Raw genomic sequence first — 25,625 nt, 5'->3', positions numbered from 1 at the left:
TTTCTTCTCTTCCTGTTACCATTTTTACTGAAAAAACAACGGAAAGCAAAGGAAAGGGAGAGAGAGAAAGAGAGACAGAGACAGAGCGAGAGACAGAGAGAGGTGGGGGAGGGATCGAGGGAGGAAGAGAAAAAAACATCTATCAATAAATGAGAAGCTGGATAACTCAGTTTGCTAGAGTGCTATAGTGGGCTTCAAGCTGTCTGAAAGCAAGCCAAATCCCTTGTGTGACACTGGGTCAGTCCCGACTACTGGCTCGGAGCCTCAATTTCCCCATATGTAAAACCATAAGTTCATCATCCACCAGGCCACGCAAAAGCGTCGTGGCCTGACCAAAGACCACCCAGACCCCCCTCTACAGCCATCGTTGGGCCCTCAACAAACATGGCGACTGTGCGTGACGTACACTTTCGTCGCCTCCGCGCCCCCCCCCAGGGGGTGGCGACACTCAATGACGGCAGAGAGCGGGGCGCATGCGCGGCGGCGGGGCCCGGCCCGCGGCGGCGGCGGGGGTGGCGGCGGCGGCGAAGGGGCTTTTCATCCGCAGTTGCCCAGCTGCGGCTGCCGCGGCGGGATGGTGTAGCTGGGCATCCGGCCAGGCGGCAGGGCGCGGGCCGGGCCAAGGCGGCCTGGAGGGCCGACGCCGCCTGACGAGCTCGGGTACAGGGGCAGCACGCTGAGGGGGCGTCGCCGCCGCCGGCCCCCGGCGCCGCCGCGGGAGGCCGCGCCCGCCATGGCGGCCCGGGCGGTACTGGACGAGTTCACGGCGCCCGCCGAGAAGGCGGCGCTGCTGGAACGGAGCCGCGGCCGCATCGAGGGCCTGTTCGGCGTGAGCCTGGCCGTGCTTGGCGCGCTCGGGGCTGAGGAACCGCTCCCTGCGCGCATCTGGCTGCAGCTCCGCGGGGCGCAAGAAGCGGTGCACAGCGCCAAGGTGAGTCCGGCCGCCGTCCCCGCGCGATCGCCTTCCCCAGCCCGGCCCCCGCGGCCTTCTGTCGATCGGGGTCCCTGGGCGTCCCCACCCCCTTTTTCCCTGCCCTTCCTGCGCTGACCGAGCCAGGCGCGGTGGTGAGAGCGCGGTCTCCCGAGCCTCCGCTCTAGAGCCATGTGACCTTGGGCTAGCGGTTTCATCCCGGGCGCCTCAGTTTCCCCATTTGTAAAGTGGCGCTGACGAAAGCAGCTGACTCGGAAGGCTGTCGCGAGGATTGGAGTAGGTGATGTGCGTAGAGCGCAGAGCGCAGTGGCTGGCAGGCACGGAGTGAACGCGTTGAGAGTGTTGTCTGTTGTTATCTTTCCCCCCAGCCCGCGGGCTGGTGCGCAGGGCCTGATGGCTGGGCCCGCAGCCTCCTGGCCTACCACCTCAGCCACTTCTCTCTTCCCAGGTCTCCGCTACAGGGATTCTGAACCTCTTGGGGATGTCAGACCCCTCTGAGAATCTGACAGAACGATCACAGTAGTACAATACTCGGAGAATATCAAGAAGAGATAGGGATGATTAATAATAGTATTAAAAATAGCATTATTCCTTGTATTGATTTTGTGTACCACTAGCATTTATCGAACGGTTGTAGCACATCAGAAGTTATGTTCAATACTTCGGAAGGATTATCGAATTCAGTCCTTAAAAAACCCAGGGAGGTAGATTTTATTATCTTCCTGTTTTTAACAGCTGGGGAAACTGAAACTTTCGAAGAGGTGACTCACCTTCTCTCTAAATCAGCATTTCACACTTAGACTTACTTCGGGCACCTTCAGCTACTCCCTTCCCTCCCCAAGCCCAAATAGTGCAAGAGTACATCCTCCCCCTCCCGGGGAGCCAGGTTTCTCCAGGTTTTCCCATCGAGTACGTGGGAGAGCCAGGATTCAGACCGAGGGAGTTTGTTTCCAGAGACCTTGCTCTTGATAGCTACCTCCCAGATGCTGAGCACTGGGGGTGGGGATCCATTTTTGGCATCGTACTTCGGAAATTTCACAGTGCCCTTGAAGAATCTGATTAGCTGTGACTCTTGACTTTCTTAGATTAAAACAGAAGCCTGTATGCTTGCTCTTAGCGCGCTTAGAGGAGGTAGGACACTTAACTGCACGATCCTTCTCCACAGCTTAACTTAAAGCACTGCAGGTGTTGAATCGAGCTTGCTTTCCTGTTCTTGATTGTTTTGAACCAGTTGCCTGGTCTAACTCCTTCCCAGTCCCCTCCTTGTTTTCTCCCCAGCTACCCAATTTCTTCCCACTCCCCAGGGCTAAAAAGTTTGACATGACTAAGTCCTATTATGGCTTCTGAAAGTCTCTTACATGCATTCATTCCTTCCTTTTCCATTATTTTTGCAGCAGTTAAGACCTTCTTTCTTGGTATGTGCCCTCTCCCTTATTTCATTGCCTTCCCTCCCTCCCCAGTACAACTTGCCTTAGACTAATCCTCCCACAAAAAGGCATTCTCCTGCCCTGGGATCTAGTAGAGCCTCCTGTTGCCTATCTCATTCACTCTAAACTTTTCTGATTTACAAAACACTTATTTATTCAACCCCACTTTGTTTTCCTAATTCTCTGCCTTAGCAGCTCTCAGTTTAAATCTCCGCTGTAGTCTAACTAGTCTCACTGCTTTTACTGTGTGCTCTGCCTGATCCCAGTTCAGCTTTGCTCAAGGCTCACTGCAAGCATGGAAAGTGCTTCTTTTGCTCTACAGAAAAACCCTGCTGGACCCTCCCAACTCCAGTTGCCTTGCTTGTCCCTGCCATGCAGTTCAGCATAAGCTAATTGGAAAAGGTGTGTCTTACAGTATATTGGTAGCATGTGTCACCTGCCCATTTATCTTTTTGATGTGTGCTACTCATAATCCAACTCTCCCACTTATAAGAAATCCTTTTTTTCCCTTTGAGATTTATGGGGGAAAGTTGAATGCCATACTCAAGGGCTTCTTGTTCTTGTTAATTCATTTTGGAGTGTGTTTTACATTCCTTTAAGGAAGAGAAAACCATTAACTTGATTTTTAAAAATTAAGAACAGAGGGAAGGGGCTTCCCTGGTGGCGCAGTGGTTAAGAATCCGCCTGCCAATGCAGGGGACACGGGTTCGAGCCATGGTCCGGGAAGATCCCACATGCCTCGCAGCAACTAAGCCCATGCGCCACAACTACTGAGCCTGCGCTCTAGAGCCCACAAGCCACAACTACCGAAGCCCGTGCGCCTAGAGCCCGTTCTCTGCAACAAGAGAAGCCACTGCAATGAGAAGCCCGCACACCGCACCAAAGAGTAGCCCTCGCTCGCCACAACTAGAGAAAGCCCACACGCAGCAACGAAGACCCAACAGAGACAAAAAAAAATAAATTAAATAAATAAATTAAAAAAAAAAAAAACGGAAGGGAATTCCCTGGCGGTCCAGCGGTTAGGACTCTGTGCTTCCACTGCAGGGGGCACGGCTTCGATCCCTGGTCGGGGAACTAAGATCCCGCATGTCCCATAGTGTGGCTAAAAAAAAAAAAAAATTGAGAACAGGAGAACAATCTTCGGCGTATACAATCTTTTAAGTTAAGCTGGAGGAGGAGAGGGTTTGGGGGAAGGAGGACTTAGAGTAAGGACTTTTCTAAACTAGCTGGTAGAGTCTCCAAGCAGCTTTGTGGGTCCCATCAAGTGGTTCATGTTGTTTTCCTCCTTTAAAAATGTTAGTTCACTACCCTTTAGAAAACGCTTGAGTAGAGGAGAATGTGGAGCTTTAGTTAGTTAGGGCTCCATTCACTGGAGAGAGGTGAGATGGGGCTACTGGTAGAAAGTGATAATGTCCTGGGAAGTTTTTGTTTTTTTAAAAAAGGCACATGCTCTTGAGTGACCACTTTTGTCAGAGGGGAAATTTGTTGGAGGAAGCAGTACTTGAGCTGGGCTTTGAAGATCTGGGAAGATTCCCAGGTAGAGGTGGCTGCAAGCAAGGGCCTTGAAGCCAGAACAACATGGAGTGTCTGGGTAGGAAGAGTCATGCTGCCCTGTGAGAGATGAAGCCTCCAGGGACCCAAATGCTGTGCTAAGGCCACTGGGCCTTATCAGTAGGGAGTCAGTGAGGATTTGGGAGAGGAAGGATTTGCTTGAAACTCTGTATTTGAAGACAGGCAGACCCAACTGTGGAAGGAACTTTGTTCCAGTTTAGAACTGGACATGGGTGGGGTGACACGGTTTTCACTGGGACTTGGCAACTGAGTGGATGCAGGGATTGAGGGAGAGGTTTGAAGCCCTGGTGTCAGGAAGGGTGGTGGATACGTTGTTTGACCTGTAGGTTGGTGGGACCGGGTAGCCGATACTTAAAGAAAACTTCTGTGCCAGGAAATACACTAGCTGTTGCCTCTGGACCTCAAGGAACCCACAGCCTAGTAGGGGAGAAAGTTGGAAACAACATTTAAGAGTTGAAGTATGTGCAAGTAATATAGGAGAGGAAGGGTTGTTCTGCCCAGTGGGATGCTGGAGGATGAATGAGAGTTTTCCAGAAGGAAGAGCATGTGCAAAATCACAGGGATATGAGGTAGTCCCGTTTTTTCATGGATTCCTCCAGTGAAGGACAGGAATGGGGGAAGGTGCCAGCTCACAAAGCACGTGCGACCTGCTAAAGAACGTGGGTTTTACCAAGCAGGGAGGCAGCGGAGAGTAATGGAAGGTTGTAAGAACACCAGTGATGCTGTCATTTCAATGCCTCCACCATCAGGTCCATTGTTGGCTACTGATGATGTAAGTATAGAAATTGGGGATAAGTGTTTAGAACGTTTATAGCAATGTGACATTACTACAAGGGCTAGAGAAGCAATGTCTGAAAGTGAGAGGGAAACCAAAAGCGGGCATTGTCCATAGGGGCCCAGTGGGAGGGGACTGAAGTCCAAGGTGGCAGACGTCATGGAAACAAAGGAAGTTGAGGATTGAATGTCAGAGAAGAAGTGGAGGCACTGACCACAAAGAAATCGAAGATTCAAAGCAGGGGTGGGATCTTGGAGTCTGGCCTGGGTGAGGAGAGATGAGGCTGAAGAGATCTCAGTCCTGGGGAGTGCAAAGAGTTAGATCCTTCCCTTAGATCAAAGAGCCCCTGGGACTAGGTGGGGGACTGCGTAGGGAAGTGGCTGGCTGGTTGGAAGGAACGGGTGAACCGAGGTCCTCATGCCCTGTGGGAGAGGGCAGACGCTCATGCTCAGTGTCAGCTGGTTACACATATGGGCCTAGTGATGTCTGATCTTCTCGCCCAAGGGAAGCCAGTAGTCTGCATTTTGTAATGGGAAATCTGTTTTGTTTTGGTTTTTTGTTTTGTTTTAAGAGGCAGCTAATTTGTTTTAAAAACCATGTATGCTGTGAATTACATCTCAGTAAAAGTTTTGCACTAATACATTCTTTTTAAAGTACACATTCTAAAAAAAGAAAAATAGAAAGCAACCACATATGCTAAACAAAACATGGCAGTGGACCAGATTCAGCTTTTGGACTGCCTTTTTAGGACCTCTGCTTTAGGTAGTAGGAGACAAGATAAGTGAGGATACACATTTTTTTTCCCATTTGGTGAAGTGGGTAATTGAAGGCCTTAATGGCCTATAGTACTGTCTTAGTAAAGTGGGATGCCAGTTTATGCCCAGAGAGGGAGGGTGAGAACTTGAAGACAGTGCAATATGTCAACACAGATACAGTGGAACTGTTGGAGTTGCATTAGAAAAAAACAAAAAAGGACTGTGGACTTGAAGTGAGGGCCAGGGAAGGTTAGGTGGTTTGAATTTATAGTATCACTTGATCCAGAAATTCTCAAGTAGGTGATGATTTCCCCCACTCAGGATGTTGGTGAAGCCAGCACATAAAGACTAAAGGAATCTGAGGTGCAATTGAGCAAGGCAAAACGGGGCCCAGGAACTGTTTCTGAATGGTCAGCCTTATTTGAGCTAGGACAGTCCAAAAATATGCAAGACTTACCTTCTACTGTTAGTGAACTAATAGCTTGAGAGGTTCAGACTGGAGAGGAGGCAGGTGAAGGCAGAAGGGCATAATGAACTGTAAGAATAAAGGGAGGGACAGGACCTTAGACCGTGTCCCCTCCTAGACTCAGGGAATCATGCAGGCAGAGGACAGTTTCAGTAAGTGTTGGAGAATTCTAGAGGTGGTAGTTAAAGAAGCATTTCATAGATCAGAATCTTGGATCTGGAGGAATTCTGAGAACCAAGGGGTGGTACCTCAGTGGTCATGGGTGAAGTGGAAGCGTTCCTTTCAACTTAGAGAAGTGAGAGGCTAAAGGATGGACATGTGAGCCATCTAGAGATAATGCAGTGCTGAGATCATGGAGGTCCATAGCAGGGAATTGGGTGCTAAAGTTAGTTGGTGAGCTAGGAGCCTGTCCTGGAGGTTGACAAACAAAAGAGGAGTAATTGGAAGTAAACAGCATGGCTACTTGTTGTATGGTTTCCCCCGAACCTTTAGGGTACTGAATTTGCTACCTGCAGCTGCCCATCAGGTGGTGTTATTTCAGGCATTACTTCATGGCAGTGAATAGCCACCGTGAAGCATAGCCAGTGACCTACCAAGAACACCGATCTGGAGGACTTATAAGGAGAGTAATTTGGAGGACTCACCAGTCTTAAACATTGAAATTACAATGCACCTGAGAAACTGTGGTAAGGTAGGCTAACATCCAGTCTGCTTTTAATTTGAGAGGAAAAGAAGAGAGGGTCTTATGAAGAGTTGATGATTGTCCTCTACCTGAGTTTTTGCTTGCATATTTGTGGAGTAAGAGAGGAGAAAGATAAGGGTAAAGAAAACGCAATTCCAGTAGAAGTGGCCTGTTACTTCATTGACTTCTGAGGGTTAAGATGGACCCTATATTGTTTTATTTCCTTTTCCGTTAGAAGAACCTGGTACCTGGTTTCATGAATGAATTCTTGAACAGTAGATTTGTTCATGGAGGAAATAATTTATAGATGTAATACTGGGTAGTGACAAGAGTTTTTTGTTTTGATTTTACCAGAAAGGAGGTTGGAGGCCTTTTTGCTTTTTCTAGAATGATAGTTTTTAACTCACCATGGTTGTGAAAATCATCTTCTCAAGAAACAGAGGTTTGTTCAGTCTCTTTTGTGGTTAATATTTTGGGGTTATACCAGAATGTTGAAATAAGGGATACTCACGCTCATTGTACTAGGGTCAAAGTGATTGCTCATGACTGTAGTTTCCTCTTCCCTATTTGTTTACCAGCTAGTATTACAGGGTTTTAATTAAATCAGGGACAACATTTTGTTCTATGTTGACTTTTTACTAAATTAATATAATTGTATGAAGTTAGAAGGCTTGCATTTCAGAAACAGAATTATAGGGGGGAAATCCTTACAGTAATTAATTAAAGAACTGTTTTTTATAAAAATAAGTTATGTCATATGGAAGCAACATAGGAAAATCCTTTTGTTTAAAGAAACTGAATTATTTCTTTTAATTGTTAATTTAAGAGGTTCCTTTGAACTTAGAGAAAGTTTTGTTCAGTCTTAGTGCTTACAGGATTACTTTAACTGTTGAATAAGAACTGTGTGGATTCACATCTGAATTTTCTATGTAAAAGTCGGTTGTGATTATGACACCTTTTCATCGAAAATCCCTATCTACCAGTCATCTGGGATCTTTATCCATTCTTGAACCTACGTGTTTAGTTCACTGTATGTTTCATTATTAACCCTGGTATTTTTTAAATTAAGATAATAAAGTCATTACTTTGTTATAATAGGTTAATGCGGATGATATATCTCTAACAGTTAGACTGACAGATAGATCAGGATTTGGCTGCAGTGATAGAAATTATACAAAATGGTTTAGTTTTCTTTCACTCAATAAAAAGCCTTAAGATAAACAACAGTCCAAGGCTGAGCAGTGGTTAGGAGCTGTCAGGGTGAAGGTCTCTGCAGTTGTTTTGGCCTTTCCCTCATGGTCACAGAATACCTACTACAGCTCCAGCCATCAAGTCTCTATTTCAAGAAGGAAGGAAGAAGCCACAACACCTTTCTACAACACCCCAGCAGACTTTTCCTTATCTCTTTCTGGCCAGAACTATGTCATATAGCCAATACTTGCAGGAAAGAGAGCTAGGAAATGTTCAGTTTTAACTAGACACATTGCTGCCCTGAAGAAAATCTGGGTTCTGTTTGTTAAAGAAGCAGAACGTGGATATTGGTAGACAACAGGAATGACTGCCACATCATATTATCTACTTCTCAAAATATGCCTTGAATCCTCACCATTTTTTTAGTTTTGTTTTTGTAAATAGGAATTTTTTAAATGAGTACTTTATTTTTTGTTTTTAATTAAAATGTAATTCCTAAAGATACAAGGTGAGCACATGTCAAGCATTTATTTATAACTCATTTTTGAGGGAACTAGCTGGATAGGAAAACTGGTTCAAGGAACAGTACAGGAAATGAATATAGGTACTGAAAAAGAATGTTGAAATAAGACTGCTAGATTGGATACAAAACTTTTCACGTCCTACAGGATAATGAAACAGTAATTTGGGGGTTGTCACAGAAATCATATGTGTCTTTACTGGACAAAAATATGCAAGTTAAATGTGTAATTTCACAGATTCTGGGCCTTTTTCAATATAAATAGTATGTCAAACAAAAAACACATTCCGCTAGAGCATACAAACATGGGCGAGCTTTTTCTGTAAAGGGCCAGGCGATAAATAGTTTCAGACTTTATGAACCATACAGGGTCTCTGTCTCATATTCTTTGTTTTTGCTTTTTACAACCCTTTAAAAGGTAAAAACAATTCTTAGGGCCCGTACAAAAATAGTTTGAAGGCTGGATTTACACTGTCCAGTGTATTGCCACTACCACATGTGGCTGTTTAATTAAAATTCAGTGAAGTTAAATATTCATTTCCTCAGTTGTATTTCACGTGCTCAGTGGCCATGATGTAGCTATTGGATACCAATTTGTACAGTGCAGATACAGAACATATGTCATTACAGAAAGTTGTATTGGACAGTGCTGCCCTAGCTATGAAATAATCCTTGGTCGGGCCTGCTAGACAGTTCTCTAGAATGACACTGAGAGAGCATGCAGCTATTCTTTTACCTTACTTCCAGAGTTTCTGTAATTTGTGTTAATTGTGCCTTTGTAGTTATAAATAGCCTCAAAGATTACTCTTGATCACACACACACACACACACACACACACACACACACACACACACACACACACACACATATATATGCATGTAGACTAGCCTGATTGTATATAGAGTATGGCAAGAGGTATTAGCAATTACTAACACTAGAGAATTATCCTCTCTGGAAATTTCATAAGGAACCTTAGGTTACCTTTTCAGTAGCTGGGTGGTTTTCATTTGTTTTTGGTTTTAGTTGCCTCTTTTGTCTCTTCTATTTTAAAGCTAGGAAGCAAATCTCCAAAAAAAATCAAGAAAATCATCTCTACATACTTCACCTGTAGCATTTATACATTTGGATGAATGCTTCTCTCCTCAAGATTCCCAAAATATGCTAAAATTTCTTGCCTGCCAGGCAGGGACTTTCTTTATACTGCATGCCACAGAGTAGGTACCACCAGAGCAGTATCCTGAGTTGGTTCCATAGATGAACTACAATCCTTGTTTTTTAATAGTAACCTTGCCATACCTGATTAAGTGAGGTTTATTCTTAAATATGACATTCTAATTATGGTCTGTGTTGCACAATGAATTTGTCTAATTTTGTCCTAGTAAAAAGGAGGACAGATTCTTAATGATCCTGAGCAAGTAACTACATTGCCATGGAAAGTAGAGAGACTCAGTAGAAGTAGACCAAGCTTCCCTTTTGATTTGACACAGTTAATAAGTGTTTGTGATTTAAGAAATTCAGAGTAACCCAATGAAATTAATAGTTTTAGCATCCTTATAAGGTGAAAGTCAAATCTTTGTGATTGATTGCCTGGGGACCTTTGCGAAACATCAAAGATAGTTTAGGTGTAAAAGACATTCAGAGTGGTATACTACATAGCAATAGAAAAGAGCAAATTACTGAGACATGCAGTAATGTGGATGGATCTCAAAAATAGTATGCCAAGTGAAAAAAGCCATACACAAAAGAGTGCATACTAATTCTATATGTGACATACTAAGCAAGACAAGAATTGTGTAATTATGGTGGGGAAAAAATCAGAATAATTAGAACAGAGCAACTGGAAAAACACATTAAATACAGACTAGGTATTAGATGATACTAAGGAATTATTGTTCATTTTCTTGGGTGCAGTAATGACATTGTGGTTATACTAAAAAGAAAACATGTGTAATGTGTGTGTTTATGCTTGGCGTCTCTCACTTGGAAATTAGCCATGTATCCAAAGAGTGTCCATTAGTTAACCATTTACTGTTGGTCCAACCAGGGTCTTAAAGTTAACTAAGGATGTTGGAAATTATGCTTAAGCTGACAAATACTGAGCAACATAACTTCTGATATCAAAAAATGTAGCAGTGTTATAATTCAATTTAGTTTAATGTATAAATTTTTATTTTTCATAATCAGTCTCTTCATGAAAGAAAACTTTTAAGTTAAAAAAATCTTATGATGCATTGTACTCTGCACTGATAAAATCAGAGAAAGGCCATCTATTTTTAAATTAGCATTAAAATTATCAAGTCAGATTGATTTGTCCAAGGATTTTTTTTTTTTTTTGGCCATGTCTTGCGGCCTGCAGGATCTTAGTTCCCCAACCAGGGGACCAGGGATTGAACCTGGGCCACAGCAGTGAATGCGCTGCTTCCTAACCACTGGACCGCCAGGGAATTCCCTAAGGATTATTTTTATTACATGAATTTGGATTCTAAATACAGATGCCTTTGAAGTTTCAGCTTCTGTGCATTTTGCATTTTTTCTCTTTTGTCCTTAAAAAGCTAACACATTATAAGTTTGGATGTTTAGTTTCTTTATTTTCTAGGAGTTCTAGATATATAGATTTATGTAAAAGCTTGTTCTCTATAAACCAATTCGAACAGAAATTCTTTTTTGTTTGTGGTACATGGGCCTCTCACTGTTGTGGCCTCTCCCGTTGTGGAGCACAGGCTCCAGACGCGCAGGCTCAGCGGCCATGGCTCACGGGCCCAGCCGCTCCGTGGCATGTGGGATCGTCCCGGACCGGGGCACAAACCCGTGTCCCCTGCATCTGCAGGCAGACTCTCAACCACTGCACCACCAGGGAAGCCCCGAACAGAAATTCTTTAAGAAACTTTATTATCTACTTTATTAATAACCCCTGGAGATAAGAACATATTTCACATTCACACCATGAAGAAGTAAAGGCTTTTTCTCATTTATAGAGACAGACACACAGAGAGCTTTCAGCTTTGGTTCCCTAATTGTAGCCACAGGTCGAAAGTAATCCAAAAACACAAAACTGGCCCAGATTTCATAAGGGCTGTTCTTCTGTCAGTAGTCCTGAGACATGTTCTTGCACAAACAGAAGAACAGAAAAGACTAAAACCAGATTTTCCTGTAGTCTCTCATGCCACAGAAAGTGGATCCCTGTTATCTGGTGACAGATCGCCCCGTGGTCAGACTGTAAAACTCAGATTCCTGCAGACTAGATTCATGTGTGAGACTGACCTGGTAGTCTGTAGCCACTTGGTCCCTGAGGCAGTGTGGAAACGGACATGTGGCGAAGAACCATAAAGTGAAAACACAAAATCAGAAGAGAAAAGAACAGGGTAACAGCATTAGTAAAATTCACTTCCTGCTTGGGATTCACTCTAGGAGCCCAAATTAGGTAAACCTGGGCTCCCAGAGCCAATGAGGTACCCTTCTTGGGCCACTCAGTTTAATAGCTCCAAGCAGGTGAGCTCACTTGGACATCTCCATTGGTCCTACAAGACTGCCAAAGTGAAAATTTATTTTAAAAGTTATAAACATGACTTTCAGACAGTCAGGTATCTCATAAATGAGGGAACCGAAAGGAATGGAAAGGTGTTTCAAAGAGCTTTTGAGGATCTGATTATTTGAGGCTCTGAGTATCTGCACCAAAAAAAAAGAAATGATGGAATAGAATTGCTTGTAGATATAAACTGGCTAATATCTTACAAAGCAGTGAAGTTATAACCATTTCTACCAGATGGAGATAATTGGCATCTCTGCTGGACAGAAATCTACATTTTGACATGTAGCATCACAGTCCGGGCCCTAATCAATAATAAATGGTGTGTAAGACAAAGGTACATTTCCCAGAGAAGTAAATCATCTTTGGGTGGGCGAAAGAGAGTGCTCCGTTGTGATTGAGAGGCCGTCCTTTTGCCATATTTAGAAGTGTTTGATAATTTTTCTTAATGTTATGCAATCTATTAAAATGAACACCCTCCCCAACTTTTTTGTCATTTGGCCACACTCTCTCTTAAACAATGTTACGCACATCATTGATACTACTAGGCTGGATGTCAGCCTGCGTTCCCAAACTTCCTAATTCCTGTTTTGACATGTATTTGTTAGACATTTATTGATTGATTTCAGGTCTTCTCAACAGTGGCACTATTGACATTTTGGTCAGCTAATACTTTGGTTGTAGGGGGTTGTAATGTACGCTGCAGGATGTTTAGCAGCATCTCTGGCCTCTACCCCCAAGGTGCCAGGAGCACCTCTTCAGTTGTGACAACCAGAATTGTGTCCTGACATTGCTAGTTCCCCCAGGAAGAGCAGAAACACCTCTGGTTAAAACCAAGGCCAGTACCCACACTGTCTGGGAGAGTTATGATAAATGCTCTTGTTTAAATAATAAGATACTGTTGTGTGTAGAAAACAGATTAACATCCTCCCACCCCATTTTTGCCAATTCTTGAAGGAAGGGTTAAATTAGGCTCCAAAAATAAGAAAACATGCTGAAGTCCAAACCAACAAAGACTTTGAGTATAATTCTGAGGATCTTGAACATTAATCCTTCGCAGTGAGGAGCTTTAGAAAGTATTTGAGTAAGGAGGTGAAGGGTGTGCTTTCAGGCATAGCTTTTATACTGTTACAAGGCAGTGGAGTGGGACAAGACTGGCAACAGAAAGAAGAGGTTAGTGTTGGTTGTAGTGTTCACATGCAACTAGGTTTGTGAAGGATTGCAAGTGAAGGAAGAGGAAAGAAAGCTTTGAATCTAGGCATCTACGTTTCATAGAAAGGAACTTGGACCAAAGATGGAGTGGAGGAGAGCTGAGAGCTCTGATTCAGACCTGTAAAGTTTGAGGCACTTGTGGGATAGGTAGAAATGCCCAGGGGATAGTCTGCAGCCTAACAGTATTAAAGGCTAGAGGTGGACATTTGGAGTTACCATCAGAGAAATAAAAGTTACGGTTGGAACTTGAAAAGCCTATTAGAGTATAATTGAGGGAGAGGACCAAGACAGAACCTCACGGAATATCTGCATTTAATGTACAGTAGGAAAAGGCAGCAAAGGATTTGGGAGGATAGTCAGAAAGATAGGAAGTAAGGACAGCTAGTGGTATCTCAGAAGTGTGGAAGGGAAAGAACTTGTCAAGAAGTTGGTCAACAGTAGATATCGTGCCACCTACCAAGTAAGTAGAGAGCCCACGTAGGAGAGTACAGAGAAAAGGGCCTTTGGGTTTGGCATTAGTTGTCATTCAGGAAAGTGGTTTCAGCTTGAGTGGGGGCAGAATCCAGATTTCAAGGGGTTGACAGGGAAAGGGCTTTAGGCTACTTTTTCAAAAAGTGTGAAGATGAAAAGACTGAGTGGTTGCATGCATAGGCAGTCGGGCTGAGGGAAGTGTTCTGGGGGATCAGGAAGGCTCACGCATGTTTGTAGACAGAGGGACGGGGTAGGTGGCTAAAGGGGGAGGGATGAATCAAGGTCTGGGAGAATGGCATGGCTTTGAAGCAGAAGCAAGGAGAAGAATTTGTGAAAGGTAGAATTTTTAGATGAAAACAGAGAGGCAGTCAAAGGAATTCATATCTGTTGGCCTCCAGGCTCTGGTTAAATAACATCTTTTACGAAGAGTGAGAAAATTGACAGAAATGAGGTTGGGGACCTGAAGACATTATTTGGGTAAGAGTGAAGATAAGTTGCTCAGGAGAGCTGAAAGTTTTGGAAGCTGTAGAATTTCAGAGATTTACAGATGTAATGGGGATGAGGTCTAGGGCAGAGTGCGGCCCCTGGTCTGTCTCCAGAAGTAGACTCAGAGCGAGCATACAGGGAAGTCCCTGTGGGGCAGTTAAGTTGCTCCTCCTGGGGAAGAGCTCGGTCGGCATTTTGGAAATAAGACTGAGGAGAAAGATGGAACAGAAAGCAAATGTTGGAAATGCATTGGAAAAATGACTAAAATGGTTATTTTTATTTTATAGTGATATTATTAATGTAGGTGACCAGATAGAGACATGTTATCTTAACAGGTTAAAATGGACCTGTTACAGATATGTAGGTAATGATATTAAAAGTTTGTTTTATCTAAGGCACTATGGTGCTTCTAATTTATGTACGCTCTGTAGGACTCATATGTCAAAGTCTAAAAATCATATTAATCCTCCTACTTTCTTTTCTCTTAGAGATAACATATATCACCATTTATGCAAGAGTATCTTAAGTTATAAGAAATCTTTAGAATCCTGAAGTGTGCAGCCAAAGCAGAGAACTACTGGTCCGAACAGTTTTAGAAATCTATCTGTAATGTATTAGGAGCCTCCTTGCCTTTGTACTTTCTCCCTTCTCCTTGATTTGTGGTGGATTTGAGTATCTTCGGTTATATTTGTGCCAGGGTGCAGTTATGCTCCTGGCAGCTGCCAGAGCGTGTCAGTTCTACACTCATGATAGATGATCTCAAGTTGCTATGTTTTTTAACCATTATGTCTTCCTTATTTTTGCACTTGTGCTGTCAATTATCATTTGCTGTTGCGTGCTCTGCAGGTAGCAGCACCCTATGCTGTTTCTTTTATATTTTCATTCAGCTGCTTCAAACCCTGTGCAATCTGGGAGACAATCTGATAAAGTCCCTGAAGTGTGTGCCCATAAATAAGAGGTGGTAGATAGTGAAGAGTGGTGCCAAGAACCCTTTCCCCAGGCCAAACCTGCAGACTCTTGAATAGCCACTTTGATCCTTTCTGGTTTTAGCTATGTTCTGAATGGCAGGGGTTGCCAGGAGCTTCTCTCTGATTCGTGAATTGTTATATAGTTGAGAAGAGCTGAATTTGTAGAAAGTAGAATAACAGAAATTCATTTTGCCATACGAAAGGGAAGTTACTGTTGTGTATATTATATGCCCCCCCCCTTTTTTCTTAAAATCCTGAGTAAAGTAAAACAATATATGAATGCTGCAGGATGGAGGGGAAACAATTTTGACTAACATTCAAATGTTCAGGTACCAAATCCAGCCAAATGCAAATGATGACTACATAGATCCACAGAATCTTTCTTACCAATACAACTGATGGCCAGACATTTTTGTAACACTCTACGCCTGTATACTTTATTGCTCACTCCTGAACTGGAGTATAGAAATCAATTGTTGCTATTAGTAATTTCCCAAGAGTAAATTGTTAATGAAAAAATTGAATCTGAATCTCAAGGGATAATTACTCATTCCTCTTAGGGGACACACAAAAAGGAGTTTTGGGTATGTGAAGCTATAACAAACTCCTAGCACAGCTCTTCCTCAAATCTATGCAGTTAATCTTGCATTAATAGTTTTGGTTACTTGGGGGATAATGTCAGACAGCTGTGCTTGTATTGGGCACTTCTCTGCCAGTCTTCCTAGTGCTTACACAATAGGAGCTCTCCTGAGGCCCTCTGTAATCTTGTCATACAGCATCACAGCATGTTATGCATCCACTTTTAAACTTTTTTATTAAAATTAGGAAGTAGGGAATGTAATAAAATAATATATGCACATGTTTAAAACAAATCAAGTACTAGAGTTTTTATTAAGAATAGCAGTCCCTTTGCTTCTACCCCACCCTAGCTTCCTGAAGGTAACTACTTCGCATTGTTTTTAGCTGTTTGTTCTGATGTTTACCTAAATAATTATAAATAATATACTGCTATTTCTTATCAATATTAGGCATTATGCACTTTCTATACGATAAATGATGAGGCAAAAACTAGGCCCATTTTCTCAATTGCTATGGTCTGGATATTTGTGTCTCCTCAAAATTAATGAATGTTGAAATCCTCATGCCCGATGTGGTGGTATTAGGAGAATAGGGCCTTTGGGGGATGATTAGGTCATGAGGACAGAACCCCCATGGATGAGATTAATACCCTTAGAAAAGAGGCTTGAGAGAGCTCCATTGCCCCTTCCACCATGTGAGGACACAACAAGAAGTCCACAGTCTGGAAGAGGGCCCTCACCCGACCGTGCTGTCACTCTGATTTTGGACTTCGAGCCTCCAGAGCTGAAAGAAATATCTGTTGTTTATAAGCCACTCAGTATGGCATTTTGTTACAGTAGCCCAAACAGACTAAGACACCAACATAGTTTTTTGTTTGTTTGGTTTTTGGTTTTTTTAGTTAAAGCAAGAAACAGGTTTATATAATTATGACATATAAATACTACTTGTTGCAAGGCCAAGTACTTTATTATATTACATTATGTTCTCTTTCTGGTATAGCTTTTAATTTTTCCTGGGATTTTTATCTGCCCTTTTCTTACCTACTTATGAAATTTGCTTTAAACATCCCTAATATTTTACAAATATTCCTTTACATCTTAAGATATAAATATTTCTTTATATCTTAACTATTCTTTAAGCCTCTTTTTCTGGGAGAACACCCCTGGAGTCCTCTTCCCTCCTCCAGTCAGCTGGTTGCTCAGCTTATCTGCCGCATGGCTAAACTCTGTGGACTCCTATTTGCCACTCTTGGATGGAATTTACTAATTACTTTATCTCTCATATTTTTGGTGGCCTTCATCTTAAAATAGTTTCTCAAGAAAAGAATCCATGGGAGTAATTTTCTCAGCCTTTGGCATGCTAGAAATGTCTTTATTCTGCTTTATATTTGGTATGTAATGTGGATGTTATAGAATTATAGATTGAAGATCATTTTCCCTTAGCATTTTGAATGCATTGCTACCCTGTTTTCCCTGACTATCCAGACTTGCTACTGAGAATTTGACATTCTGATTATCATTCCTTTATGTGTGCCCTATTCCCACCCCGCCCACAGGATTTTTCTCTAGTGGGCCTTTAAAAAGTAATCATGCTTGGATATTCTGTGGACCCTTTCAAGGTGGGATCTGGGTGCACTGGCTCCCAAACAAGATTTAATGTAACTTTTTTCACTAATGCATGGGGTCTTATGCATTTTAGTTCCAGGAAATGATTTGTGTTATTTCTTTATCAAGTGCCATTCTGTCTTTTTGGAATGCCAGTTATTTGGACTTAGGATATCCTAGATGGACGTTTAAAGTTTCTTTTCTCTCATTTCTTTCTTTTTCTGATACTTTTGGAGGCATTTTGTCCACTTTGTCTTTTGGTTCTTCTATTGACTCTGTTTTGGCCATCATGTTCGTAATTTGCTAGTGCTCTTATTCTAATTATTTTTTTCTTAGCATTTTGATATCTGTTTTATGAATTCATTATCATCTTATATCTGTTTGAAAGCAGTAATTAAAATTCTGTTTAAGTTTTCTCCCTGCATTACCTACTTTCCTCCAGTTTTTCTAAATTTTGCGTTCTGCTTTATTGGTTTCTGTCTTCATATTTGCCAGACTTTCTTCTGACATGGGTTTTTTTTTTTTTTAATGTTTCGTACTAAATCTGAAAAGCCAGTTGGAAGCCTTGTGTCTGGGCAGGATCTGTTGATAAGTGGCCTTTACCTTGGATCAATTAGAGAATTAGCCGTTGTTTGAGAGGATATTTTTTTTTTGGAAGTCTGTTATCTGGAGAAGAAAGCTCTTCTTTCCAGGCTGGCTCACTGTTGCTGGCATTCCACTGAGTGGATGTAATCCACTTTTTCTTATCCAGTGGCTGCATAGTAGTCAGCAGTATTTGACTCCTGTGAATTCAACCATACACTTACTTAAGCTAAACAGGCAGCATCATTTACATATTAGCAGGCAGCAGGGAGCAGCTCCAGTTCTGAGTAAGATAGACTCTACCCTGCCAGCCCTGTGAATATAGTGATAAAACCTGGACAGAATGCATGGAACAGGTATTTAAGGACTCTGAAAAGTAAACAGTAGCAGGCAGATTGGGAAAGAAAACCAGAATTCACAGTACCACCAAACCAGTAGTGAGTTTACCATTTTTTCCATTGTTATCTCTCAGCCTGAACTCAATACAGCCTAATCTGGAAGTGGAAATGGGCACTAAGGCACAAAAGGAGCACCTGGAGAAGCCCTCTAGTTTAACTCAAGGGGCAGAAAATGGAGCATGTAATACTGTGCCAAAATCCGTTTTTGTTTTTCTTCATTCCATTGCACACCAGTTTCCAAACAGTCCTATGATGGTGGCAGTGGGAGCTTGCAGGACTCAAAATTCTGAAGGAGGAGAACCTTCCTCTCTGATTGGTGGGGTTGTGGTTCCAGGAGGATGCGGCCAGTGTCATTGCTTTCTCTCCCTCTCTGTCCTTTGGATGGACCAGACACAGTTGCAGAAGTGTAAGGCAAAGTGGGGTAACCAAAGCCCCATCTTTCTGACTGGAGGACTGAAAAGAAGAGCGCAGGGAAGCAGAAAACACTAGAAAGATGGCAGAGAGGGAGGAGCTCAGGAAAATGACTCCATAAAAGTTGTGTGTGATCTCCTAGGTTCATCCCCAAGCTACACATGTGCATGGATCTACTCCTTATCAGCAAAACAAAGACTTTTGAGAACAATAGAAAAACCACCATCCAGGTCCCAGATTGGCCACTGGGTATCGCACATGTGGGACAGATACAAATAGCACTGCAGAGGCTTTAAAAACTGAACTGATATTGGGACCACAGCTCACAGAAGACTGGGTACAGCTTGCAACCTGAATCTAACTAGGTCAATTACCTGCTAGAACAGAAATGTTGACATTCATCATGGGTTTAAACAAGACACAGAACTCATAATATTCAAAATGGATACAATACAAAATTACTTGGCATATGAAGAATGAGGAAAATACCAATCTCATGAGAAAAAACAGTGGACACCAGTGCCAGGATGACACAGGTGTTGGAATTATTTAACAAAGAATTTAAGACATGTGTTATAAAAATGCTCCAACAAGCAATCACAAGTACTCTTAAAGCTAATAGTAAAAGAGAAAGTTTCAGCAAAGAAATAGAAGACATAAAGAAGAACCAAATGAAAAGGTTAGAACTGAAAACTACAATAACCTAAATAACACCTCTCTGGATGAACTCAGTTTTTATTTTTTTAAAGATTAATTAATTAATTTTTGGCTGCGTCAGGTCTTAGTTGCAGCACACAGGATCTTTCATTGCAGCGTGAGGGCTCTTCGTTGTGGCACACGGGCTTCTCTCTAGTTGTGGAGTGCAGGTTTTCTCTTCTATAGTTGTGGCGTGCAGGCTCTAGAGTGTGTGGGCTCTGTATTTGTGGTGCGTGGGCTCTGTAGTTTGCAACATGCAGGCTCTCTAGTTAAGGCGTGCGAGCTTAGTAGTTGTGGCGCGAGGGCTTATTTGCCCTGTGGCATGTGGGATCTTAGTTCCCTGACGAGGGCTCGAACCCGAATCCGCTGCACTGGAAGGCGGATTGTTTACCACTGGAACACCAGGGAAGTCCCTGAACTCAGTTTTTAAATGGAGATGACGGAGTAGTCAATGAACTTGAAGATAGAACAATGGAAGTTATCTAATCTGAACAAGGTGAGTAGAGGAGAAAGTGTGGTGCTAAAAAAAATATTTGGAGAAATAATAGCTGAAGACTTCCCAAGTTTGGCAGAAGATGTAAACATAATGATTCAAGAAACTGTGAACTCAAGCATAATAAACTCAAAGAATTCCACACCAAACATGTCATAACCACACTGCTGAAAACCGAAGACACATTAAAAATCATGAAAGTATCAAGACAAAAACACAGTTCAGGGAACAGCAACTACAGTGAGTACAGATTTCTCATCAGAAACCATGGAGACCAGAGAAGTGACACAATATCATTTAAGTGGTGAAAGAAAAGGACTTTTAACCAAGAATTTTCTGTCAAGTGAGATGAAAGTGAAATAAAGCATGATAAAGCATTCTCAGTTGAAGAAAACACTAAAATCATTGCCAGTAGCCTGCTGGAAAAGAATTGCTGAAGGAAGTTCTTCAGACAGAAATGATATACTATATCTGGGTAAATACAATAGATTACTTTCTCCTGTTGAGTTCTTTAAAGTGAGTTAAGGGTTGAAAGTAAAATTTATGACATCATCTGATAGGATTTCAAATGTATGTACGTGGAATTGATGAGATAGCTGTAACATACAAGAGAGAGCAGGGAGGGTAGAGACTGAGGGTAAAGGAACCCATATGATGGTGGTGTTCTAAAATTTATACCCACAGGAGTTTAAATTATGGAGGTGACTGAGTGATGGCACGGAGAAGTCAATGCCATTGAAAGAAGAGTTTGATTACTTAACATTTCCCAAGACAAGAGGGCATGCCTCACCTTGCAGGGCCATCAGGTTTTTGGCAGGAGGCAGAAGCAGGAGGAAGGGGAAAGGCATAGCAGGGTAAACAGTTTAGGATTGGCTAATCCTAACTGGCATAATCCCTGCCAGCTTTGGGGCATAGGGGATGCCCTTGGTTGTTTGGTACCTGGTCCTGGCTTGATACAGGACTTGATTTGTGAATTAGATAAGGAGAAGGGGTGGGGGCACAGCACTGTACTCGAAAGGCATGCTGTAAGCAGGCTGGCCACAACTCCTAGGAATTAGCTAGCTGGGCGGGTGAGTCTCTCCCCAGGTCTGAAAGGCCTCCCAAGATGTCAAAGCATCATAAGATATAGAAAATAAAAAACACGAATATTATGGGTGGTAAGGTTTATACATTCCTATTGAAATGATAGACTGCTGATTTTAAGTGGACTGTGAAAATTAAATATGTAATTGATCGCATGACTACTTTAAAAACTACATAAAAAGATACAGTAAAAAATACAATAAATTACATTGTAATACTAAAAAATGTTTGCATAATGCACAAGAAGGCCAGATAGGGAAAAAAGGAATTAAAAATAGGGAACAGGCAGAAAACAAACGAATGGTAGACTTAAATCCAAACTTACTGATACTTTCATTGAAATTAAACAGTCTAAACACACCAATTTAAAAGAGATTATCAGAATGGATTTAAAAAACAAACTGTGTGTTGTCTTCAAGAGACTTATTTCAAATATAATGATACAGGTAAGTTAAAATTAAAAGGAGGGGAAAATATACTGTGTAAACATTAACCAAAAGGAAGCTTGGAGTGGCAATATTACTGTCAGACAAAATAGCCTTCAGAGCAAAGAGAGGGTCAATTTACTGAAAAGACATAACATTGCTAAATGTGTATATTCCTAATAATAGAGCTGCAAAATAGTTAAAACAAAAACTGGTAGAACTGAAAGGAGAAATTGACATACCTACAGTAATAGTTGGAGGCTTCAACATGTTTCTCTCAACAGTTGATAGAACCATGAGACAGAAAATCCGCAAGGATATAAGAGAACTCAACACCGCCAACCAACCAGGTTCTAATTGATGTTTATAGAACACTCTGCCCAGCAACAGCAGAATACACATTCTTTTCAATGCCCACGGAATGTATATCATGATAGATTATAACCTGGGCATAAAACGAATCTCAACAAATTCAAAAGAACTGAAATCATATAGAGTGTGTTCTCTGACCACAAAGGAATCAGACTAGAAATCAGTAACAGAAAGATAACAAGAAAATATCCAAATACTTGGAAACTCAACAACAGACCTCTGAATATTAGATAATTTGAAGAGAAATTTTAAAATACATTGAGCTGAAGGAAAATGAAAATAATATATATTAAAATTTGTGAGATGTAGCTAAAGCAGTGATGAAAGAGAAATATTTTTTAATTTAAAAAATATATTTATTTATTTTTGGCTGCATTGGGTCTTCGTTGCTGCACATGGGCTTTTCTCTAGTTGCGGTGAGCAGGGGCTACTTTTCGTTTTGGTGTGTGGGCTTCTTATTGCGGTGGCTTCTCTTTGTTGCAGACCACGGGCTCTAGGCACATGGGCTTCAGTAGTTGTGGCACACGGGCTCAGTGGTTGTGGCTTGCAGGCTCTAAAGCGCAGGCTCAGTAGTTGTGGCGAACGGGCTAAGTTGCTCCGTGGCATGTGGGATCTTCCCGGACCAGGGATTGAACCCCTGTCCCCTGCATTGGCAGGCGGATTCCTAACCACTGCGCCACCAGGGAAGTCCCCTGAAAGAGAAATTTATAACACATATTACATTAAAAAAGAAGAAAAGTCTCAAATCAATAATCTAAGCTTTCACCTCTAGGAACTAGAAAAAGATGAGTAAAATAAACTCAAAGTAAGCAAGGGGAAGGAAATAAAGAGCAGAGGTCAGTGAAGTTGAAAATACAGAAATAATAAACTCGATGAAACAACAAGCTTGTCCTTTAGGGAAAAAAGTCAGTGAAATTGACAAACTTCAGCAACACTGAAGAAGACATAAATTACTAATAATCAGGATATCAACTACAGACCCTGCAGACATCAAAAAGATAAGGAAATCCTACGACTTTACACACGTAAATTTGACAACTTAGATGAAATTAGCCAATTCCTCAAAAAGTGGAGACTACCTTACCCAATATGAAATGGATAATTTGAATAAGACCTACAGCTGTTAGGGAAATTGAATTAATAATTTTAAAATTCTCAAATCACAGCAAGATCCTTTTTGACTCACCTCCTAGAGAAATTGAAATAAAAACAAAAATAAACAAATGGGACCTAATGAAACTTAAAAGCTTTTGCACAGCAAAGGAAACCATAAACAAGACAGAAAGGCAACCCTCAGAGTGGGAGAAAATGTTTGCAAACGAAGGAACTGACAAAGGATTAATCTCCAAAATATACAAGCAGCTCATGCACCTCAATATCAAAAAAACAAACAACTCAATCCAAAAATGGGCGGAAGACCTAAATAGACATTTCTTCAAAGAAGACATACAGATGGCCAATAAACACATGAAAGGATGTTCAGCATCACTAATCATTAGAGAAAGGCAAATCAAAACTACAATGAGATATCATCTCACACCAGTCAGAATGGCCGTCATCAAAAAATCTACAAACAATGCTGGAGAGGGTCGTGTAGATTGATACAGCCACTTTGGAGAACAGTATGGAGGTTCCTTAAAAAAGTAAAAATAGAACTACCATATGACCCAGCAGTGCCACTACTGGGCATATACCCTAAGAAAACTGTAATCCAGAAAGAGTCATGTACCACAATGATCATTGCAGCACTATTTAGAATAGCCAGGACATGGAAGCAACCTAAGTGTCCATTGACAGATGAATAGATAAAGAAGATGTGGCACATATATACAATGGAATATTACTCAGCCATAAAAAGAAATGAAATTGAGTTATTTGTAGTGAGGTGGATGGACCGAGCGACTGTCATACAGAGTGAAGTAAGTCAGAAAGAGAACAACAAATACTGTATGCTAACACATATATATGGAATCTTTTTTAAAAAATGGTTCTGAAGAACCTAGGGGCAGGACAGGAATAAAGACGCAGACGCAGGGAATGGACTTGAGGACACGGGGAGGGGGAAGGGTAAGCTGGGACAAAGTGAGAGAGTAGCTTTGAGATATATACACTACCAAATGTAAAATAGATGGCTAGTGGGAAGCAGCCTCATAGCACAGGGAGGTTTTGTGACCACCTAGATGGCGGTGGGGGATAGGGAGGGTGGGAGGGAGACACAAGAGGGAGGGGATATGGGGATATATGTATACATATAGCTGGTTCACTTTGTTATACAGCAGAAACTAACACAACATTGTAAAGCAGTTATACTCCAATAAAGATGTTAAAAAATAATAAAATAAAATTCTCATAAAAGGGACTTCCCTGGTCGTCCAGTGGTTAAGACTTTGCGCTCCCAATGCAGGGCGCCCGGGTTCGATCCCTGGTCGGGGAAACTAGATTCCGCATGCCGCAATGAAGCTCCTGCGTGCGACAATAAAGACCCTATGTGCTGCAACTGAGACTCGGCACAGCCAAATAAATAAATATTAAAAAAAAATTCTCATGAAAGAAATTGCTGAGCCAAGCTGTTTCACTGGAGAAGTCTACAAAGTGTTTAAAAGAGTTAACACCAATTCTGCACAATCTCTTCTAGAAAATACAAGGGCAGAGAACACTCCTATATTCATTCGTAATCAGTATTTTCCCGATGCTAAAACCAGACAAGGCAGTACAAAATATAGCAAATAGAATCCATCAATGTATAAAAAAATTATACATCATGACCAAGTGGTGATTATTCCAGCGATAGAAGGCTGGTTAAATATTGAAAAATCAGTTAGTGTAATCTATCATACTGACAGGCTGAAGAAGTGAAATCATAACGTGATTACATCAGTTGATTTAGTAAGGCATTTAGCAAGTTTCAACACTCATGTTTCATGTTCATGCTCCTAGAAAAGTAGGAATATAGGGTAACTTCCTTAATTTGATGAAGAATATCTACAAAAAGTTTAACTTAATGGTGAAAGATTGAATGTTTTCTCCAAAGACTGAACGAAAGCAAGCATGTCAGCTCTTACCACTGTTTTTCAGCACAGTGCTGGAAGTTCTACCAGTACAATAAGGCAAGAAAGTAAAAGGCATATAGATCAGAAAAAAAAACAAAAGGAAATGACATAATTGTCTGCATAGAAAATCCCAGGGTATCTAGAAGAAAAAAATCCTAGAATTAGAAATATGATCAGCAGGGTCACAGGATATATGACCAATACACAAAAATCAATTGTATTTCTATTTATCAGCAATGAACACATAGGAACCAAAATTAAAATGCAGTGCCATGTTCAGTTGCTCAAAAAAATGAAATACTTGGGCGTAAACCTCATAAAACGTGTATAGGACTCAAAACTATAAAACAGTGATGAAAGAAAGCAAAGATCTGGAGAACTGGAGAGACATACCATGTTCATGCATCAGAAGAGTCAGCAGATGTCATTTGTCCTCAAATCAGTGTGCAAGTTTAACATAATTGCTAAATAAGATTATGCTAAAATTTGACTTGGAAAGGCAAAGAAACTAGAATAGCTAAAAATAATTTTTAAAAGAAGAATAAAGTGGGAGCAATCATTGTCCAATTTTAAGACATTAGATAATTATAATAGTCAAGACTGGTATTGGTGAAGGGGTAAATTCATAAGTTGATGGGACAGAATAGGAAACCCAGATATAGACCCACACAAGTTTGGCCAACTGATTTTTGACAAACAGGCAAAAGCAATTCAATAGAGAAAAGATAGTCTTTTCAGGAAATGATGCTAGAGCAACTAGATATCCATAAGCAAAAAATGAACCTCGAACAAAGCCTCACATTTGATAACAAAAATGAACTCAAAATGGATTATAGATTTAAATGTAAAACTTGTAGACTTTTCCCCTTGATGTTTTCCTTGTATTTCTGGTGTTCCATCTCCTTGTAGGAATCTTGTAGTTCGTGTGTAAACAAGGAATATGTACACA

General features: G+C 41.4%; 1 protein-coding gene across 5 annotated transcripts in view; it reads left to right on the top strand.

Annotated features, from left to right (window-relative positions):
- Positions 1-529: 529 nt before the first annotated feature.
- N4BP1 (NEDD4 binding protein 1) overlaps positions 530-25,625 on the top strand; it is a 47,819-nt gene continuing 22,723 nt past the window's right edge. For 2 of the 5 annotated variants that reach the window (XM_089902999.1, XM_089902998.1), the window contains exon 1: positions 530-931. In XM_089902999.1, coding sequence (XP_089759125.1) covers positions 734-931 — 198 coding nt within the window. In that variant the 5' untranslated portion in view covers positions 530-733. Of the gene's footprint in view, positions 932-14,177; positions 20,222-25,625 lie in introns of those variants that run through there. The other 3 variants (XM_022555202.3, XM_022555201.3, XM_089902997.1) reach the window with 2 other exon arrangements.

This window comes from Delphinapterus leucas, chromosome 20 (assembly GCF_059928025.1).
Source record: "Delphinapterus leucas isolate spDelLeu-1000000601 "Yukka" chromosome 20, BTC_Dleu_Yukka2, whole genome shotgun sequence".
Lineage (NCBI taxonomy): Eukaryota > Metazoa > Chordata > Mammalia > Artiodactyla > Monodontidae > Delphinapterus > Delphinapterus leucas.
This window is presented reverse-complemented; position numbering and strand designations above follow the sequence as displayed.